Source organism: Solanum pennellii, chromosome 4 (genome assembly GCF_001406875.1).
Source record: "Solanum pennellii chromosome 4, SPENNV200".
Taxonomy (NCBI): domain Eukaryota; kingdom Viridiplantae; phylum Streptophyta; class Magnoliopsida; order Solanales; family Solanaceae; genus Solanum; species Solanum pennellii.
In genome coordinates, this window is record NC_028640.1 from 41,605,459 (window position 1) to 41,626,172 (window position 20,714).

At 37.3% G+C, this 20,714-nt stretch overlaps 1 protein-coding gene across 1 annotated transcript; it reads left to right on the forward strand.

Annotated features, from left to right (window-relative positions):
• The first annotated feature begins 353 nt into the window (after positions 1 to 353).
• LOC107018161 (ER membrane protein complex subunit 10) lies at positions 354 to 19,484 on the forward strand. Its single transcript, XM_015218565.2, has 8 exons — positions 354 to 756; positions 3,308 to 3,376; positions 3,457 to 3,552; positions 4,813 to 4,860; positions 5,312 to 5,383; positions 10,721 to 10,779; positions 18,839 to 18,926; positions 19,005 to 19,484. The coding sequence occupies exons 1-8, from the start codon at positions 448 to 450 to the stop codon at positions 19,158 to 19,160; spliced, it is 897 nt and encodes a 298-aa protein (XP_015074051.1). The 5' UTR covers positions 354 to 447; the 3' UTR covers positions 19,161 to 19,484.
• The last annotated feature ends 1,230 nt before the right edge of the window (positions 19,485 to 20,714 follow it).

Here is a 20,714-nt window from a genome sequence, read left to right on the forward strand (position 1 = left end):
CCCCCCCAACAATGTTTTCATCGCTTTAGTATGGTTCATATTCATAAATTCTAAATGTCTTAGCAAGGTTGATATATTAATGATGTATCTTTTTCAAATTTGTGAAAAGTTTGAATCAAAGTTGAAAGAATATTGAATGATAAATTTTAAAATTTGAATTTTTGAAATTGTTATTGGGGATTGGTTAATAATAATTAAAACATAATTGTGTGTTTTATGGGATTATATTATAAATTAATTTTCCTATTATTTTTCTGTTTTTAGCATAACAAATAGAAAATTAACGTATGAAATTTTAAGAAAAAAAAAAGAAGAAGAAATAACATGTACTACTATTTAGGATGTGGAATATTTTTTTTTTTTTACATTTTACTACACTTATTTAGCCCAGGAATCCAGAGGAAGCATACTAGTTGTTAAGTGTTTACTCCGAAAAATCCTTGAATAATGAGAACCAAAACTGTAGTTGCAGCCGGTTTCTTCCTGCTGTTGATCCTTACAACGTCTTCTGGCTTCCAGTCCGACGAGCTCCTCGTCGACGATGAAGAGTTTGGTCTCGAAGGTGGAATCCGATCCCGATCCCGTTCCGATCCCAACAACGTCAACGCAGCAACACCTCAGTCGATCCGGAAGAGGTTGGTCTCTGATCCAGATTCAAAGATCCAGTTCCCTCTGGAACATGCCTTTGGTGACTCCAACTTCTCCCGTGCCGGCACCTTTACTGCTCGCCTTAAATCTTCTTCTCACGGTTCCCAGGTCATTATTAATCACTTACTTTTGTCAAACAATTGTTATGATTGATTATATATATATATATATATTGCTGAATACAGATTGGTATTAACTAATATTAAGTAGTATTATTTCTTTTAACTGTCCTAATAACTAATTTTTATTATAGTTATTATTGAGTAATATGAAGTTGCAGATATCAGCAAGTTGTGTATTTATTTCACAGAACCATAATTTCTTTGCAGCCTCATAAAAGAGCACCTTATCTTGATAAAAAGCAAAAAAGAGTAATGCCACTAACCACTCCTTTTAAGCTTGGGACTTCCACATTGGAGGTCTGCTGGTTTCCTTGTCATCACAAAAAAAATAAAAAAACTACAATAATGACTTCAAGATGTCACTTGCAAGAGCACAAATGTTGTTTAAATATTGATGGGCAGGATACAGGAGTTACACTTGTCTGTACTCAGATATTATTGGGTGCCTTGCAATAGTATTTAATTCAAGTGTTGTAGTTGGTAAGGAACGATGGTTATTGGTGCAAATTTCTGTTTAGATGGGAATGAGCTTATACTTGGCATTGTAAAAGAAGTATCTGATGAGAACTAGATAAGCTATAGTTGCTTGTCTGACGTTTAACCCTATATTAAGGTATAGCATGTATATCTGGGCATATGCTTCTGTTTACTTTAGGCTAGTGGGATTTCATTGGGTATGTTGTTGGTGCTCATAGTTGTATTAAAATAGTCATTTGCTTGACCTTTAATTACAACAACAACGATTATGCCCCAGTCCCAAGAAAGTCGGACGTTGGTAATATGAATCCTCACTTACCATGTTTCTTCATTTAAATTCATCTCAAGCCTAACATTATACAAAATAATAATAAAGATCCTAGAATTTTTCTATATCTAGCATAAAAACCTCTAATAATGTTAAAAAGCACTCCTAGAAAGCATAGGACCTAAAGCAAATGGGATAATGCGACTAGAATACATTCCTAACTAATTGATATTGCCTATATAGATCGTTTTATTCTATTGTGCCCAGTCTTCCGCTAAGTCTGCATGTTCCAAGAGATGGTAGGTCTCCCATGACAACTTCAATCCATGTGATTTTAGGTCTATCTCATCTTTTTAAACACCTTCGTTCCAAATTCTGATAAATCACTTACTGCATTAGTGGATGTATGTGCAAAGATATGATACTTCCTATGCATTGCAGAGTATTTTGGGGTAAATCACTTTCTACATGATTTTCCAAGAATTCTTATTCTATTTAGCAATTGCAAAATGCAAGAACAAGAAATACAAAAGACACAATCTCATGGTTAAGCACATAATTTCAAGGAAGATTGTGATTGAATAGTTGAACTAACTTGATTGATGATTGTACACACCGCCTCATAGTGCTCCCAATGCAAGTATTTTGACTTATAAGGGGAAGATTTTACACTTCAAATATTAAATTCCTCCAGAAATCTGTATTCCAAAGTAAACACTGTCTGTTTCACACATTGTGACTGGAGAATTGTTCCGATTATCATCACAGGTCGATGCTAACTTTTTCTTCTTTAAAATGGTAAATAATTTTGTGGAATGTTCAAAGAAATTAACAAAAAGCAGAACAAGTGGTCCCAAATTTCTGGTCTACGTCAATCACATTTCTATACAGAATTTCTAATAAGAAAAGACAAATTGCAGGAAGTTGTTACTCTGTTGACTATTGAGGATGGTGGTTAGCTAATATTTAGAAACTACTCCGGACTCCCTTTGCCCCAGATTAATTGTTCTTTTTATTTAATGTTGTTCCATATATCACGTCACTTCCTTGAAACAGAAACCAATTCTCTACACTTTTTAATGCTTTTTCACTATTTATTAACAAGATGGTTCTTTGAGACCCATTTTTATTCAAATTCTTCAAAGCGTTGATTAGTCTCTAGTTTTTCTGTAATGTCATTTTAATATTATAGAACCTGTGATCTTAATAGTCATTCCATATAATTGGACTCATAAACATTGTTGGAGAGAGGATCTAATAGCCATGGTGAGTGTGAGTCTAAGAGTATGTCTTCAGTGTTGGTTGTCTGTTTTGCTACAAGTCATTGCTTTGTCGCTTAAAGCGATGAAGAGAGGGCTTATTCTTCTTTCATGGGTGGAGCCATGGTCTTAAGAGAAGTATGCGCTTCAAATTGTGGTGTATGAATTGATTTCGATGAGAATTGGTTGCCTCTGAACATCAGCTCGTAGGAGTAGGTAATATCGCAATATTGTATATTGGATGTTGAGCTTTATTATTTTAATTGCAATTTGATGTTTTTGTACTAAATCCATAGTTGGTTGACATTATTCTTTTTACCTGTAAGCACTTCACTTCAAAGAGGCGTGAACTTCTTTTCTCGCTTTCCACTTCAGTTCCCATGGATCTTTTCATGTTTTTTGCGCTTTTATAAACACTTGGTTACTGTCACCAATAGATTTTTGGCAATAACTTGAGTATGTCTTGGATGACGATTGACGATTGACTTTTCATCATCCGGCCACTAATAGATCTTTGCCACTTTCTGTCACAGATGCAAACGCTGACAAAGCTTCGCTTCTCCAGAAATGCTTTTACTGGACCAGAGAAGGAGGATTTCGAAGTAACTGAATTTTCCATTCTTACAATCATACTGCCTTTGTTGTACTTTTGACTTATCATTGTGAATTTTATTTGATGCAGAAACTCTTGAAAGGTGATGACTTTTACAAAATAAGAGTACCATCCAACGTATTGAACCTTTCAGGCAGAGAATATGTTGTTTCCTCAGTGAAAGCAGTAAGTTTGGAACTATTGTGTTTAAAATTATCAGCATATGTGTATTTGTCTGTACATGTGAAATTTCAAAAGCAAGGCGTAGTTTTCGGTGTAGAGAGTCTCACTTGGTAGAAACTGTGGAGATTCTAGATGTATTAAGCTCCCTATAGAAGACTAGAATAGCTCCAGTTTCTTACGAGTCTTTTGATGTAAATATGGTGCAAGTACAACCAATTTACTGATTGATCTTAATTATTGCTAGAAATACACTAAGTTACCAATTTTTTTTTTTTAAAAGGAAGGCGTTGTTTGAAATGACATGAATATTTGCCTTTGTGTGATCTGATGTTTGCCCATGCCTTTATGCCTAATGACATTGACTCTTTTTGATTGGCACTTGTGTTTTCCTACGACATTGAAGTCTTAGGGTTAAAAAGTTGAGTATTGTGGTAAATGACAGAGCAATTGTCTAGCAAGGGCATATATGTGGACACCTTCTTTCAGGGAAGAAACTTTCATGTGATTTAATACATACTTTCTTGGGATGTTTTCTTTTACCTAGCAAGGGCATTTTAACCAGTAAAATTTGATTGTCTAAAAAGAAGTAGTTTCATCTATGTCCCAACTTTAATTGCTGTAGTTTGTCATAGAGTTTTAATAGAAATATTGGAACTTAATCTTTCTTCCTGGTGCTACTGGATTTGCGTATGTGCCTTTAAGCCTTGTTGTTTGGGTTTTTCTTCTGAAAGTTCATATTTCCCTAGGAAAATTTATATAATTATGTATGATAACTTCTAAAAAATTGGCAAATCCAAGGTACAAAATAAAGATCAATATGAAGAGACTGGGGACTAAAGGCTGAGGCGGCGGAGCAGCCAGATAGCCGTAAATTTTTATAGATTAAAATGATTCATTGAGTATTCAAGAGACTTCTTAACAACTTTTCCTCAAAGGTGTTCACATCTAGGAAAATAGAGGAATAAATTGAGAAGAGGGATAGACTAGATAATTCTTATTATGGCTCTGTGCACCAGTTTCTGTTTTTGAGGAGGGTAAACATCTAACACGGGCAAAAATCAATTAAATCTCTCAACTGCTTTGAATTTCTTCTAACTTGGGAGCTCTCCCTTGTCAGTCACATCCTTTATACTCATATTTTTCCGTTTAAGGCAGTTAAATTTACATTGTGATTTTGACTTATCGTACTTGTATTATCTTGGAATACTGCAAGATTCAAATGACATGCTTATTATCTAACTGCTGTTACTATTTTTGCCTCAGAGGTGTCTTCCACGGGATGGTTTGGAGGAGCACTTTCTCATACATATGGTAATATTCAACCCAATACTTATTACCTAATTTGACTATGTTGGTTCTGATATAATATGTTTTTTTCCATTTCATTTTTCCTTTCTTTCTGCTTTTGATGTTGGACGGAGCTGGTTAAGAATATTGTTTTATCTTGGATAACGGCATTTTGTGAAGTACTGCGGCTACTGTACGAAGTAAAGAAAATAAGTTAAACTCAGATTTTTCAACATGAATTTTTTCCCTTTATCTTTCAACTTGGCATGCATTGAATTTTGCCTTGTCTTCTAAGGCAGAAAGGTGGTTTACCTTGTCTAGTTTAAGTGTTGTCTCTTGAATTTCAGTAAAGACATGTGAGGTCAGATTTTTCGTTACTATGCAAATTAAGTAAGTTGATACAATGTACACTTTATTGTGCAAATCTTTCATTTTTATCCTTGTCAGGAATTTGACTTTAATATGTTCATTGCAGGACGGTGTGAATATTCTGGCTGTTAATTATGGTTCTCCTGGTGCATGCCAGTACCCTCGTCAATTGAAGTTTGTAAGTTTGATCCATAAGTCTTAGAGCCCTATCCACCTTCCAATCTGTCCATCCTTTCAATCCAACTTATATGAAGCATATCACATGTGTGTAATCACTAGTCCCCAAATTTGAGCTTGTAGGGCAATGGATTGATACTACTCTATTTGAAAGTTTTAAGCTGTCGGAGTGGTAACTTAAGTACATAGTCTGGACAGTCATCCCAATTTACGTGTTCTCCTCTGATAGCATTTATTAGTCTCTAAAGAACTACTACCAAAAGCTAATATGGTAATTTTTTGGAAAATAACATTAATATTTTTAGATTTCTATGGAAATCAAAGCTTCTTTTTCAATGAACCTCTGTATTTGCTAAACTTTGATTTTTTGTTTTAGACCCAATGATTGAGGCAAAATGAATTTGATTCAACTTCTTTTAACTACTATTTACTAGTGAAGTGTTCTATTGTGGGAAAATATACCATCCCATACAGGAGGTATGCAATAGAGAAATTAGACAGTTAGTAATAATCGAGAAATCCCTTAAGGATACATGCCGCATGGTTCAAAATTTGGTGGATAATGAGCCCTACAATATCTTGTATGCAGCTGTACACCAAAATATGCAAAATAGCAGGAAAATCTACAGGTTGTGGAAGTTTCTTTTCCCATTAGAAACTCTTATTTTCTCTACTATTTGAACTGTCATGACCCAGGGTACCCCTAGATGTAACAAGGTGTACAAGCCATTTAGCATATCATAACATAAAGTAGTAGGAGATGGTACGAAAAATTTTAAAATATTTCAATACAATCAGTGTCTTTTATAAATCGAGCGGAAGTCTATAAACACTTGTCTCAAACCATCTAAACATGAACAACAAAATATCCTTGGGACACAACCCATACAATAGTCCAAAACATAATGGAAAGTGGTAGTCAAATCCTCCAATGCTATTAGGACTCACCAGATCTTCACTCCTTTATCAACGTGAGAACCAATGTCGCCGGACCCTGCATTTTGATAAGAAATGTAGGCAAGAGTATGTGTTAGTACAAACATGTACTAAACATGATAGCTTGCATAAACAACATAAACATAGACATTAGTCAATATAAGGCATAAAGCATAATCAATACATATAAAACATCATAATGATAGAGGAATACTTCCTTAAGTTACATCACTTGAACTTAGCCAAGACTTAGGTCATCTGCCTTCTAATCAAGCTTACATCATGGAAGGCATATCTAGCAACACTCCATGCTAATCATCTTCATAACATAATCACATTATCCATACTTCTAAAGAAATGGGAATTCGCCTCTTTGCCTAGCTTTCAAAGGCTAATGGGTATTCGCCTCTTGCCTTACTTTAAGATCATGGGTACTCGCCTCCACTATCACATCATGTGACACGGGTACTAGCCTCCACATCATTTCATAAGGATCATGGTACTCACCTCCATGTCTATTCACCGTAATAGAAACGTGGGGAATCACTTCTGTTCAATTCGAAGGGAGTACGGGAAATCACCACATATCCTTTCACATATGGAGGTCAAGGTTAGTCGCCTCTAGCCTCATCAATTATTTAACATGTTAGTCTAGATTCATTTTAGGTGAGAAATCCTTTCAACCTAGAATCATTCATGAGAGTAAACCTTTCACATTAATACAATCATGCTTAGAAGCTCATCGTAGGAAGTATCGCTTCCATACTACAACATCAACAATCAATAATTCACAGTCTAGGCTTTACTCTCAAAGCATCACATCTCATGATCATCATCTATGCTTTACTCTCTTGCAATTAACACCATAGTCATCATATATGCTTTAATCTCAAGCAACTCTAGTCATAATTCATCAATCCTATAAGGGGATATCTAAACCCATAAAGTTTCCCTTCAATGCATAAAACCCAATTTCATCAATTCTAGGTTAGAAACATGGAATAGGCATGGGTACATGTAATTTCATCCCAAAAACATGTATTCTTACCAATTCAATCATAAACAATCATAATCACTCAATTTGATCAACATTCATCATAACTCACAATATTGGAAGAAACCCTAACTAGAATTCGGGATTTAGATTTCACAATTGGGGAATCCCCGGGGACTCCATGGGAGAAAGGATCCCATGGATGAAAAGCCATTATACTACGAAGCCCATAAATGCTTGAGGACTCTTTCTTCTTCTTCAAGTTCTAGAGAAAGAAATATTTGAGAGGAAGATCTTGGATTTTCTTTTTGGTTTTTGAGAGAATGACTTAAGTTGGGGGAAATTTGGGAATATAATCCTTATATACTTTTCTAGGTTAAGAGCAAAACGACGTTGTATAGAATTAAGAAAACTATGAAAAGAAATTAAAGACCCCAACTTATTTCTAAGGCAGCTGCACGCTGAGCCTTGCCCAAGGGCATTTGGCGACTCGCCAAGTGAGCCCTTGGCTCACCTAATTTTCCAGTAGCTCACTCATTGGAGGCAGACCACTTGCTGATGGAGGAGGGGCCTTTGGCGATGAGCCCACTAGAACGGTCAGTCCTGACCTGGCTCGCCCTATTTTCCAGTACCTAGGGCCATGGGGACAGTCCACTAGGTGACTGTGGGTGCTCTTGGCGGATCGACAAGTCACTTTGGTGACCACACTGCCCTTCGCCAAGTTGGCTTGGGAAGTAAATGTTTTCCTTCAACAATTTCCTAGGTATTATAGGCCCTCGCCCTCTTCCATGGTTTGTTACCCCCACACACCTAGCCCTAGTTTAGTCTACTAGATTCGGGGGTGTTACATGAACGTTCTATCACAACCACGTATGCCACCTCCCTTACCAGAATCAATGCCTCTCAAAAGAACCCTTAATCCTAGCCTTTCTTACCTTCCTTTCTGGTTTCTCTTCTTCCCTTGCTTCTATCTTCTAACTCTCTAGAATAGTCAACAATTGCCTCATGCGATAAGTCATTCATCTTGAATTCTATCTTGTCATATAATGGGTCCACTAATCCGGAAATAAATCTCAACACTTTGGCACTCTCATTTTGTACCAGGTGGATGCATAGCGTTCCAATCTATTAAACTACAAGCCCTCATTGTTCTTACTTAAATTAAGACATCTGAATTTGGGTGCACATCTGAAGATTAAGATGTGCATTCAGATTTAGATGTCTGAATATGAATATACATTTAAATATTAAGATGTATTAAGATCTGTACTTAATAATTAAGATTGCTTTATCAAAAAAAAAAATTGTGATTGTTATTTTTTCAACATCTGAATGTGTAAAATTTGTCTTCATTTAGAATATAAAATATAAAGTTTGATAAAATAAAAATCAATCTAATATTTTTAAAAACTTATATGACGATTGGTGGTGGTGGCAGTGGCTAGCGGTGGTGGTTGTTAGTGTCGATTGAGGATGGTGGTTGGTAGTAGAAGTTGATGGTAGTAGTTGGTGGTGACAGTTGATGGGTGATAGCGGGAACTAATGGTCGTGCTGAATGATGACGGTGGTTGGAGATATATAGTGGTGATTGATGTGATAATTGTCATAGTGATTGGTTGTGGTGTTGTACTGGTGGTTGGCGGTGATGATTTTAGATAGTGTCTAATGGTAGTGATAGATGATTGTAGTGATTGACAACAGTGGTGGTTGTTGATAATGGTGGGTGATGGCTGTAGCGGTGAATAGATGGAATTGGTGAATTGCCATCTTTGTAGAAATGTTAATGATATTAAGACTTTGTTTCAGATCTTTAATCATTTATGCATAATTCAAAAAAAGGAATTGATACTCATGATGTTGGTTGCATTCCGAATAGCCTTGAGGAACTACTGAGGGTCCACTGTTACTTTCCTTTTCAAAAAAGGAACTACTGAGGGCCCTCATCTGCATCATCGGTCTCATCTTCCTTAGACCCGGTGAGAGGAGTTTTTAACTTCAAAAGTTCAGTCACAAGCATCCAGATTCTCCAGTAGACTATCTGTCTGCCTATCTGCAGCTCTCAACCTTCCTTTTGAGCCTGCCCAGAAGCAATTTCAGGTAATAGCTCTATGGCCTGTTTCATTCCAACTGGGCCTGTCTCTGTTACCATAGGAAGTGGTGCCTGCTGCTACTTTACAATGTCCTCTACACAACAAGCAACTCCAGTGCCCTGGATGCTCAAATCGGGGTCGACCTTCGCCCCTACATGTCCCGGGACATGACCCGTCTCAGCCTTGGTCTTGACCTCTAGTGGGGGTTCCCTGTCGTCTGCTGCCACCTCTGGGCCAATGGTTGTGTCTCCTCTTTCATATGTAGCTGATTCCCTAGTTCTTGCCATATCCATAAAAAGTTGTACAAGTGTCTCAGACTGACTCTACATGCTTCGATTGAAGGAACTGATTTGGTTCTAAAATATCCTATAGCCTCCTGCTTTAGTCTGGCGCACGATATAAATGAGACTATACCTGGCACTGCTCCATGATTCATAGATTCCTATGAAATCATAAGCTCTAATACCACGATTATCACGACCCAATTTGAAGCCATGACCAGCGTCTAGGGACTAAATGCATCTATTGAAAGAAAGAACTGATTTGGTTCTAAAATATCCTGTAGCCTCCTGCTTATATTCAAAAAAAAAAATAAATCCTGTAGCCTCCTGCTTATTAGACTGGTGCACAATATGCGAAATATGAGACGATACCTGGCATTGTGCTCCATTTGAAGAATCCTGTGTAAACAGAAGCTCTAGTACCACGATTAGCATGACCCAATTTGAAGCTAGTCTGCTCCATGGTTCATAGAATCCTGTGAAATCATAAGCTCTAATATTACGATTATCACGATCCAATTTGAAGCCATGACCAGCACCTAGGACTGACTAATCATGAAATAAACCTTTTAACCCCTACAAACCGTAAGGTGAACAAAGTTTCCCCGAGTTGTAGGGCTGCTACACGATTTCCAAATACAACTATCACAAATAAAACTTGAAAACAAGTATCATTAACGTTAGGCTTAATACATACAAACCTCCCCTAACTTGCACATTTATCTCTTTTACACCCTTTCTTTTGCGGGTATTCTTGTAAACCTCATATATTAATATTCTTTTGAAATGGTCATATATCAATATTTGTAGCTAGAAGTACCTCATGATTTCACCACTTGGCAGTTGTATTTTCCCCAACAATTTAAGTGCATGAACCCATTAAAAACTTGTATTTGATTGAAACCCATGTTCTTTTACTTTTTCTTTTATCTCTTTGTTTCCCTTCTCATATTTTTATGGTGCTGGAGAGGAAAGGAATTTCATGTAATAAGATGCTAATCCTATGACTGATATTATGTTTGGTGCTTCTGTTTCAGCCTGCAAAATGGTCCTTTAACTCGCATACAGTCCTAAAACCTACTGAGCAGGCACCCAGGCAAGTCATTGTAATTTTTATTTCTTTTTTTCTTCGACTTTGTATTCTCCTTTTGCATAAAGCAAGTTTTTTTTTTTTGAGCAAGGTAAAGTTATATTGCTCAGCAATGTGGGTATGCTGTCAACCATCAAAAAAATTACAGTGCAAGTAATCGTAATTACAGATAGCCTAAGAAGTCTACTAGCTGTTCTACCTCATCTATACCCTCTTCTTTACACCAAAGATATAAACTATTAATACAGTTTTCTTTTACTTTCTGCATTGGATTAGTAGTATTCTCAAAACATCTATTGTTTCTTTCCTTCCAGACTGACCACCATATGCAAGAAGGAACTAGGCTCCACCATTTTCTCTGTTTTGTACTCCCACCTCTTCTCATCCAGCAGGTTAGAAGATCTGTCGTATGCTCAGGCATCATCCGTGGTTTTTGGATGAGTTTTATGGATGAGATTAAGAAACATATACCACATCTGAGAAGTCACTCTACAATGGAGGAACAAATGGCTATTTGTTTCCTCCTTTTCCTTGCAAAAGAAGCACCTTGAGACAATCTCAAAACCTCTCTTTTTCAGTTTCTCCTGAGTGAGACATGCTCTCTACATACCTTCCATGTGAAACCCTTAATCTTGGTAGAGATATTAGATTTCGATATTTGTTTCCAAGGTCCAGGGATGTTCCCAGGTTGTCAGATCAGATTTCTTCTGTACAATCTTTCAACTGAAAATTCTCCATCCCTATTGTGTCTCCATCTGATTGTATCAGGGCTGGTATTTAAACCAGAGAAATCATACAACCTTTGCAGTAGGCTGGCCCAGTGTTTTGGACGGCGAGAGGCGACAAAAGGCGATGAGGGCCTGCCTCGCCACGCGGCGAGGCAAGTGGCGAGGCGCTGGCCTTTTTGAATCGAGGCGCCAATTAATACCAAAAATTAAAAATTTTGAATTGCACATATAATATTCAAAATTTCAATAGCAATTACATATCTTACAAATACTATAATAATTACTATAGAATGAATTAATTTTTTTTTCAAAAAAATAATGGACAGCAGTCACAGACTCACAGCACAGTGAAAACAGAAGGCATTTTACAGTAATCTGGGACAAAACAGAGTGAAGAAAATAGAGGGAAAAAAAGCAGTGAAGAAAACAGAACTGAAAGTCTGAAACGAAAATTGAAGAAGAAGAACAGAAAAAAAGAGGTATACCTCAGGTCTTCAGCAGTAGCAACTCGAAGATGATGGAGACCAAGAGAAGAGATCGCGAGGGGAAGAGAGTCGCGAGGGGAAGAGAGTCGGGGAGAAGAGTGCGCAGCAGCAGATTTTGAAAATATTAAAAAAAAGCCCTAATTTTGACTAATATTGTTAAGTCAAATATTTTTTTTTTAAAAAAATAAAAAAGGCACCGCCTTTTCTGGCACCATTAGGTCGCCATGGGTCGCCATGGGCCGCCTTATGCATACCGCCTCGCCTCAGTGGGGAATGGCGAGGAGGCCTCGCCTCGCCTCGCCTCTCGCCAAAGGCGATGAGGCGCTCGCCATTCACAACACTGGGCTGGCCACACTCTCAATCTCCCAGTCATTTAGAAGCCTCCTAAAGATGATATTCCATCCTTGGTTAGTCCAGGTCTCAGCAATGGATGCTTCAGGATTGTCACAGAAAGAGTAAATCTGGAAAATCCTCCATGAGGGAGTTCTGGCCGATCCATTTGTCTTTCCAGAATAGAATTCTAGTCCCTTCACCCACCTTATAACATATGCTCCCGGACAATTTAGGCCACAAATTTCTGATAGTTCTCCAAACTGAGACCCCATAAGCGTTAGTCACAGTGTTGGTTGTCCATTGTTCAGTCTGTCCGTATTTGCTGATGATAACATCCTTCCAAAGAGCATGATCCTCTTCACCAAACCTCCACAACCATTTGGATAAAAGACATATGTTTTGCAGCCCCAAGTTCTTAACACCCAGCCCACCAGCTTTTTTACTAAGTTGTACAGTTTGCCATTTGACCAGGTGAATACCTTTTCCTTCCTTGTTGCCCAACCAGAGGAACTTCCTCCTCAATTTATCCAATCTCTCCTCCACTTTCGCAGGTAAGGGGAAAAGGGACATAACATAAGTTGGTAGGGCATCCAGGACTGCATTGATCAATGTAATTCTTCCTCCGAAGGAAAGATATTGTGTCTTCCAGGTGGCTAATTTTTTTTCTGTCTTCTCCACTACTCCATCCCATATCTCTAACTCTTTGTGGGTGTTACCTAGTGGCATCCCCAGGTATGTAGTTGGCAGATTTTCTACTTTGCAGCTCAAAATATTTGCCAGGCACTGAATATTAGATACATCTTTAACTTGGAACATACTACTCTTCCTCCAATTCACAAAAAGCCCTGACACTGCCTCAAGAACTATTAGGATTATCCTGATGAAACATACCTGCTCTTCCTTGGCCTCACAAAAGATCATAGTATCATCTGCATAGAGAAGATGGCAAATCTGTACATCTACTCCAGCTTGGTTGCCCACCTTGAAACCTTTTAGCCAGTTGTGGCTACCCTCACCATACTATTTAGTCCTTCCATAGCTAAAATGAAAAGGAAAGGGGAAAGAGGATCACCTTGTCTCAGTCCTCTTTCTGAGGAAAAAAAAACCAATAGGTTCTCCATTCACCAAAATAGAGAACCTAACAGTTTTAATACAAAATTCTATCCACTTCAACCTTTTTTCTCCAAACCCCATTTGTTTCAAAATATTGAGAAGAAACTTCCAATTCACATGATCATAAGCCTTCTCAATATCAAGCTTACACATGATCCCCGAGGTTTTACCTTTGATCCTTGAATCAACACATTCACTTGCTATTAGGGCTGTGTCTAGAATTTGTCTCCCCTGGATAAAGGCCATTTGATGCCTGTTGACTAGCTTGCTAATTACCTTCTTCATTCTCTCTGCCAGGAGATTGGCAAACACTTTGTAAACTCCTCCAATGAGACTTATTGGTCTGAAGTCTCTCAATTCGACAGCCCCTGACTTCTTTGGAATAAGGTCCACATAGGTGGCATTGAGACTCCTCTCAAACTCACGTCTCCCATGAAACTGATTGACTGCATTCATGCCTTCATAAAATCATTTTTCAAGACTTCTCAGAAGTTTTGGAAAAGACTCACGGGGAAGCCATCAGGGCCTGGAGCCTTGTCGCTGGCACATGATTTGATGCTGTTCAGCACTTCAGCCTCCTCAAAAGGGCTCTGTAACCAATCTCGTTCTTCTTCGCTAATAGTATTCAGTCCTTGCAGCTTGAAATCAGGTCTCCACTGTTCAGTTTCTGCGTATAATTTCTTATAGAAACTTTATTTCTCTTTTAATCTCTCCTGGATCTGAAATTGAGTTCCCCTCCACCAATAGAGTATCAATAGAGTTGTATCTTTTCTGGGCTGTTGCAATCCTGTGAATTTTTTTTGTATTTTTATCACCTTGTTTGAGCCATTGTATCCTAGATCTTTGTCTCCAAGCTATTTCTTCTTCTTTAGCCACCTCCTCAAACTCCATAGCTAGGTGAACCTTTTGAAGAAGTTCATCCTCTGAAAGCAATCTCAGCATCTTTAATTTAGAAGCCATTATGTAAGATCCTGTGCCAGTCACATTGAAGGACATCCACCATTTCTTGATCTTCTCAGCAAAACCATCCACCCTTGCTCAAATTTAAAGTATGTCTTCTTAAAGTTTAGGTCCCCACAATCAAGCACAATGGGATTATGGTCAGACCCTAATCTGGGCATTAAATTCTGTTTGATTTGAGTGAACGATTCATCCCATTGAGATGAATATAAAAATCTGTCGATTCTGGAAGCTGATGTGCGAGTGTCTCCTCTTCTCCAAGTGTAGGTACCCCCCAAGAGTGGTGGGTCAATGAATTCCATCTCATTTATCCACTCTGTAAATTCATTCATGGCCCCTATTATTCTGTTCCCTTCTGATCTTTCATTCGGATATCTTGTGAGACTGAAGTCACCACAAGACACCCACGGTCCATTGCAAGCCTCCTTGATGTTGATCAATTCTTGCCATAGTTCTCTCCTAGCCACAGTATCACAAGAAGCATATACTGCACTAAGGAACCAGGTAAGCACCTGGTTGATGCCTTCAAACTTGACAGTCAGGCTTTGATTACCACTTCCCCTCTCCAGTATCTCTTATCCCATATCACAACTATCCCTCCACTTCTACCAATTGCATTCAAATGACATTCCCCCATTCACCTATTTTGCCATAATTGGCAAATACACTTGTGTCTCATTCTCAGTTAACTTAGTCTCTACTAACACGTAAATATCTGCCCTCCATTGTTGCGTTGCTCTTTGTACTAACCCCCCTTTTCCTTCACTGTTTATCCCCCTACGTTCCAGCTGAGGATTTTCAGATTCATTGATAATTGGCGGATATTACTATGTATTTTAATCAGGGAGTTCATATTAGCTAGTAATCTCCTTCAGAGAGCCTTCAAGTACCTAACTGCTAAGTTGCTCGGAGTTTCTAAAAATGTTGGTGCACGCATGTTGGATCCTCCAAAATTGCCTACTTTTGAAGGATCGACCAGGCACCTGATCACATTTTTTAAGAGTTCGAGCAATATAGCCTTGTAGTGTGTCACCCTTAACTCGTTATATCATATGAGATTTTTTAAAAAAAAGAATGATCTACTGGTTGTATTAGTTTTACACCATTTCTCCAGAAAGATTGTTATTTCTCTTCTAGAAAGGGAACCTTATTAAACTTCGAAGGAGATTCCTCAGGAGCATTATAATTTAAACGTTTTTTTTAGAAGGATAATTTAAACATTATCATCTTAAAATATTTCCAACGAGTAGTATCTTTCTTATAGTTTCCAAATACTTGGATTTTATATTGAAAAGACAAATATACTTTGGTATATTTAAAATTGATTGATTTGACAATTGAAAAGCCAAATATGTCAATTTAGTCCGGTGGGGTGTCACGCCTCAAACCTGCATCAAGTGCCATACCTGACCGAGCAAACCAACCTGCAACCACCACTAGACCACTGATATCAACTGACATAAAAAGTGTCACCTACCTACAAAAGCGTCTAAGAGTCTGACAACCGTCCTATGGTTGGGACAGAGCCCGACCTACCCAAAAATTGTATATTCATATGACATCAAAATACTAGACTCAGCTACTCTAGGAAGAGATGGAGCTCACGAGTTCACAGCTGGTAGTCTGAATCTGTCTGTGGTTTTATCAACTTGTGAACCTTGACCTGTGGCTACGTCCCCAACAAGCAGACATTATTACTGAAAAAATGTCCGACTATGTAAGGCAGATAGCATATCAAGAATAGAACTTCCATGGTAAGTACGTATGTAATGACAACAATGAAATTAGAACTTGAAGGCAATCCGTGAATTGCGGGTGAATGTGCGCAGAAGTTGTTGAAAGTAAGTACTAGGAGTGATGGTATTAAATTTAGTAATAGTGTAGTATAGTTTCTCACATGTTCATACATGCTCCAGTTTCTCTCGCAACTGGATGAGCTACAAATTAAAATTTAAACTCTAATAGCAAATTGTTGCTAGTTTGGGACATTATAATCATATTGCATCCACCATTCAACTGTAGAAGAATTATTTTAAAAGTTAATAAGTAATAGCTTAAAAGCTTAAGCTCTAAACACAATTAAAGGTTGAAATGCTCACCTGGTGTCCTTAAGGTTTCTTCTGAAAGGGCTGATTCCATTTCAAGTAGCCCATCAACTTTCATGTAAACACCAGGCTCCTCCCATATTTTGTCTTGCAAATTGGGATCTGGATCATCCTCTCAACACATGCATGATATCCCGCCACACTTCTTTGACTAAAGTCTTCATGTCATTATTTTATAAAAGAGACATGGGTTCAAAATATGTCCGGCTGCATGCAAAGATTGATGAAGTTGATCCGTCCACCTTGCATCAATGATCTCAAAAACTCTCCCATATTTCCTGTCATCATAATTAAATGCCTTTTCAATACTTTCTTGGTCCTATCCATGCCCTCACAAATGTATTCCATTGGTGGTTTTTTCTCCCCATCAACTAAACAAAGTACACTAACTAAACGGCCACCAACTTATGTGCTTGAACAATGTCGTTCCAAAATATGGACCAATGATGTGTCTCACAACTTCGTTCCCTAGAGCTTCCTTTGCATAGACACTCTCATTCCATTCAGTTGACATAAACAAGGTTTTCAAATTTTTATTTTGCATATAAAAATTATACCAAGTCAAAAAAAACTGTTGCAAATCTTGTGTTGGCGGATTTTACCAATTTTCTTTGCTCTGTGTATCTCCTCATCGTGTTCGACAACAGCACCCTTTGACTGATATAAGAATATATCTTAATAGTCTTAGCAAAAACTGTTCAAAAACAATTTTTTAGTTAGTAGGTATAGAAAATTAGTATGAAGATTAAAGAGGAAAACTAAATATCAAGTTATTCACCTGTAGAATGCAAGGTTCTCTTGAAAATGTCGCCAAACATCAAGTTGATACAGTGAGCAACACAAAGAGTCTAGAGAATATACAGCAACACTTCCTTCAACATGTCACCCACTTTCGTATTCTCACTTACGTTATTAGTCACAACTTGTACGACGTTTTCCTTGCTTATTTTCAAGATAGTTTTCGCAAGCAAGTTAAACATTTTATTATAATCAGTAGAAGAGTCAGTAGCATCATAAGATTCAATGAACACACTACCATGGAGAATTCACCAAAACATTAATGCCATTTTTCCATTTTTTGCTGTCCATTTATCCATCATAATGGAACATACATAAGTTTTCCATTAGACCTTATAATCCTCTACAATCTTGATTGCTTTTTTTTTTGACAGGCAAGTGTTTATATTTCTGTAACACAGTACATGGGATGTACTGAAATCATATTTACGAAAGACCTCAAAATCTACTGTCCTATCCTTATAATGGGTCTAAGACATCAATGATAGGGGAAATATCATTAGAGTTTATCTGTTTACACCAAAAACATGAAGTCAAAATTCAATTCATTTTGACTTGTTGTATAGTATTCTCCATATTCTCAAAAACTCTAATGTTCCTCTCCTTTCATATTGTCCACCATATAGCTATAGGTACAATTCTCCAGTTGTTTCTGTTCTTAGCTTGTACTCCTGCTTCTTCCCAACTATGTAATGCTTTTGTGATTTTCCCTGCCATGGACCAAGATCTGTTTGAGTCTGAGGAATAATCTCCACAGTTGACTTGTGACCTTGCAATGTATAAATATACGAACCACTGGTTCTGCAGTTCCCCCAAAACATCTGGAACATAAAGGGGTCCCCTTTTCCATCAAGTTATCTTGTTTCAGCACTACCTCCTTTGCCAATAACTAGACAAAGCAAGCTACTATGTGTGGAATTTTGGCTTTCCAAATATGTCCCAACGCCATAGGAGTATCTGCTGGTTTGGTTGGTTCATCTTCCTACTTTGTGTTTCCAAGACAAAGCAAGCTACTTCGGTTCATCTTTCCACCTCATTTTTAGACAAAGAACTTTTACCTCGTGATAGGGTGAGCTTCATTCCTGGCCAATATCAGCCTATTGCCTCAATGAATTTACCAAAACTCTGTGTAATTAATATAATTGAAATGTAGCCCTGCATCATACATCCACCTAGCAAAAGGACCCGATTTTTTCCCGTTGCTCTCTAAAATAATAGGTCCACCTTTTCTCTTTTCATTTGGTTTTTGCGAGAAATAGAGATTGAAGGACCCTTGACATTGCTAGAGGTGGATGGTGCACTTCCACTAGTTGAAGGGTTCTTTGACATTTTGAGGGAAGGCCCCGTTGGCATACTCACTTCAACATCATCAACAAGATTAATTGTGGATGATTAATGGTTCATTTGAGTTTTAAACTCTGCTTTTCTTGTAAAACTCCCTGATTTCTTATTTCCGTGAATTCGTCCCAGTACTTTTCTTGAAGTAGCTAGAACTTACTTTGAATGTTAAAGCTAGTCAGTAATAAAAATGCTTTTGGAACAGAACACCTATATTTTCAGAAGCTGTTGTAGGAGAGAATGCAGAGGGCGACGAAGTGCAGCCTCCAGAGAGATCTTTCTGGGCTAAATATGTGAGTCTGATTGAATTAGCTTCTTGTAAATATTTCCTGTACTCATCTTTTACTCTTTTCTTGTGATTTTTATTTCAGTGGATGTATTTGATCCCTCTTGGACTCATTGTTATGAATGCTATGACCCAAGCTATGAACATGGCTGAAGAACAGACTAGCGGACAAGCAGGGGCTCAAGGACAACAGGCAATTGGTGCTCAACGTGCACAAAATACTGTGGTACGAAGAAGATGATAGGTGAGCAAGTCGGAAGTTTGTGCAAGTACTTCTGTGGTTTCTTCTTCATTATCGATTTAACTTCCATAGAATCTGAACCCAGGCCCCGTCAACTTCCTGGTTGCCTTCTTCCAGAGAATTTGGCCTCACACATTTAAATTAGAAATTGTATTAGCCCTTCTTAGGTGTCTGAAAATAATGTTCAAGTAATTTTGACTATTATTAAATTGCAGAAACATGTTATCTTGAAGTAATTTTTTCAATTTTGTTTATTGTTTGAGTTTTCTTCTAGTGTCTTTTATGTAATGACTAGTTATCTCATCAAGCTTTGAGTTTCAAAAATTGAATTTTACTTTGAAATAGAAGATGCAAAAAACAAAGCACAGTGATTGCTCATCTGAAACATTGACCAACTTTTGTGGGTGCAGTGTGCACTTGTATGTTGTTCTTGTACGAGACAGCACAGATGTGTTTATTGTCTTTGATGTTTTTTATTTCATTGCTCTGGAAAGATAACATATATCTTTATAGGTCGTTTCATCTCGTCTAGTATCTGTTTTAGAGTTATAATGGTGCAGGGTCATGTCTGTTTTGAGAAAAGGATTGATGATTGCAGTCCAAACAGTTGGTGTGTTCGCTTAGAAAGATAGGGAGGGCATGGGGTGTGTATTGTTGTGTTAGTGTATGGTGCAAGGCCTGAGCGTATGCATTCTGCTAGTGGAGCTTTGGTTGTTACAAAAAGAGGAGATTCAGTGTTTCGCATTTGAAATCATTTTCCTTGTGCAAAAGCATATGATGTTTCCTCCTCCTGTCCAAGACCCATCTTTTCTTAGAAGAGAAAAATTTCCTCTTTGTGCAAATGCATTCTACAATTGATGCTCTTTATTAGAAGCAAAGATTTGGGTTGACTCTGGCATTCACTTTTTTTTATAATAATTATTACTGCACACACAGGTATATTATAAGCAATAAGTAGAGGTTTGGACTTATATCTATTAACTAAATTAAGCTATTACAAATTATTTCCGTGAGTCAATGGCACACACTACTACAATATAAACTAAAGTTAAATTTTAAAGGCTTAAGTCATATACCGCCCTTCAAAGTAGTCCGCATAATTCACTTAGACATCTCAACTGAGACTTGTACCTATTGAGCACCTAAATTGTTCAAAACATGTACCTATTAGATACAAAATGCTGATATGGAAAAAAATGTGTATTGCACTTCCATGAAGCGCGTGAAAAGACTTAAAATAGTGTCTTTTTTATTCTTCTTTTTACATTTTTTCTTCTTTTATTGACACTTGCATTATAATTAACTTAAAATATATTTTCTTCTTTATTTACACTTTTTTTCAAAAAAGAAAACACTCCACTCTCTATCTATCATCTTCTTCATAATTTAGTTTAGAAAACTTTCTTCATTTTAGCTCCAACACTATTTTTTTTCTTTTTTTATATACAAAAATTTATATCTTCCAAATATGAAGATAAATGAAAATCAACTATAAAGATTCAGATTTGAAAGAAAGTCTTCGTATGATTTATTTCAAAATCTCATAAAGACAAG

Excerpts from the sequence above, each read along its gene's own strand:
- LOC107018161 (XM_015218565.2), top strand. The coding sequence starts at position 448 with ATGAGAACCAAAACTGTAGTTGCAGCCGGTTTCTTCCTGCTGTTGATC. Across the intron at positions 3,377-3,456 it reads CAGAGAAGGAGGATTTCGAA|AAACTCTTGAAAGGTGATGA; the intron begins GTAACTGAATTT and ends TATTTGATGCAG. Across the intron at positions 18,927-19,004 it reads GATCTTTCTGGGCTAAATAT|TGGATGTATTTGATCCCTCT; the intron begins GTGAGTCTGATT and ends TTTTTATTTCAG.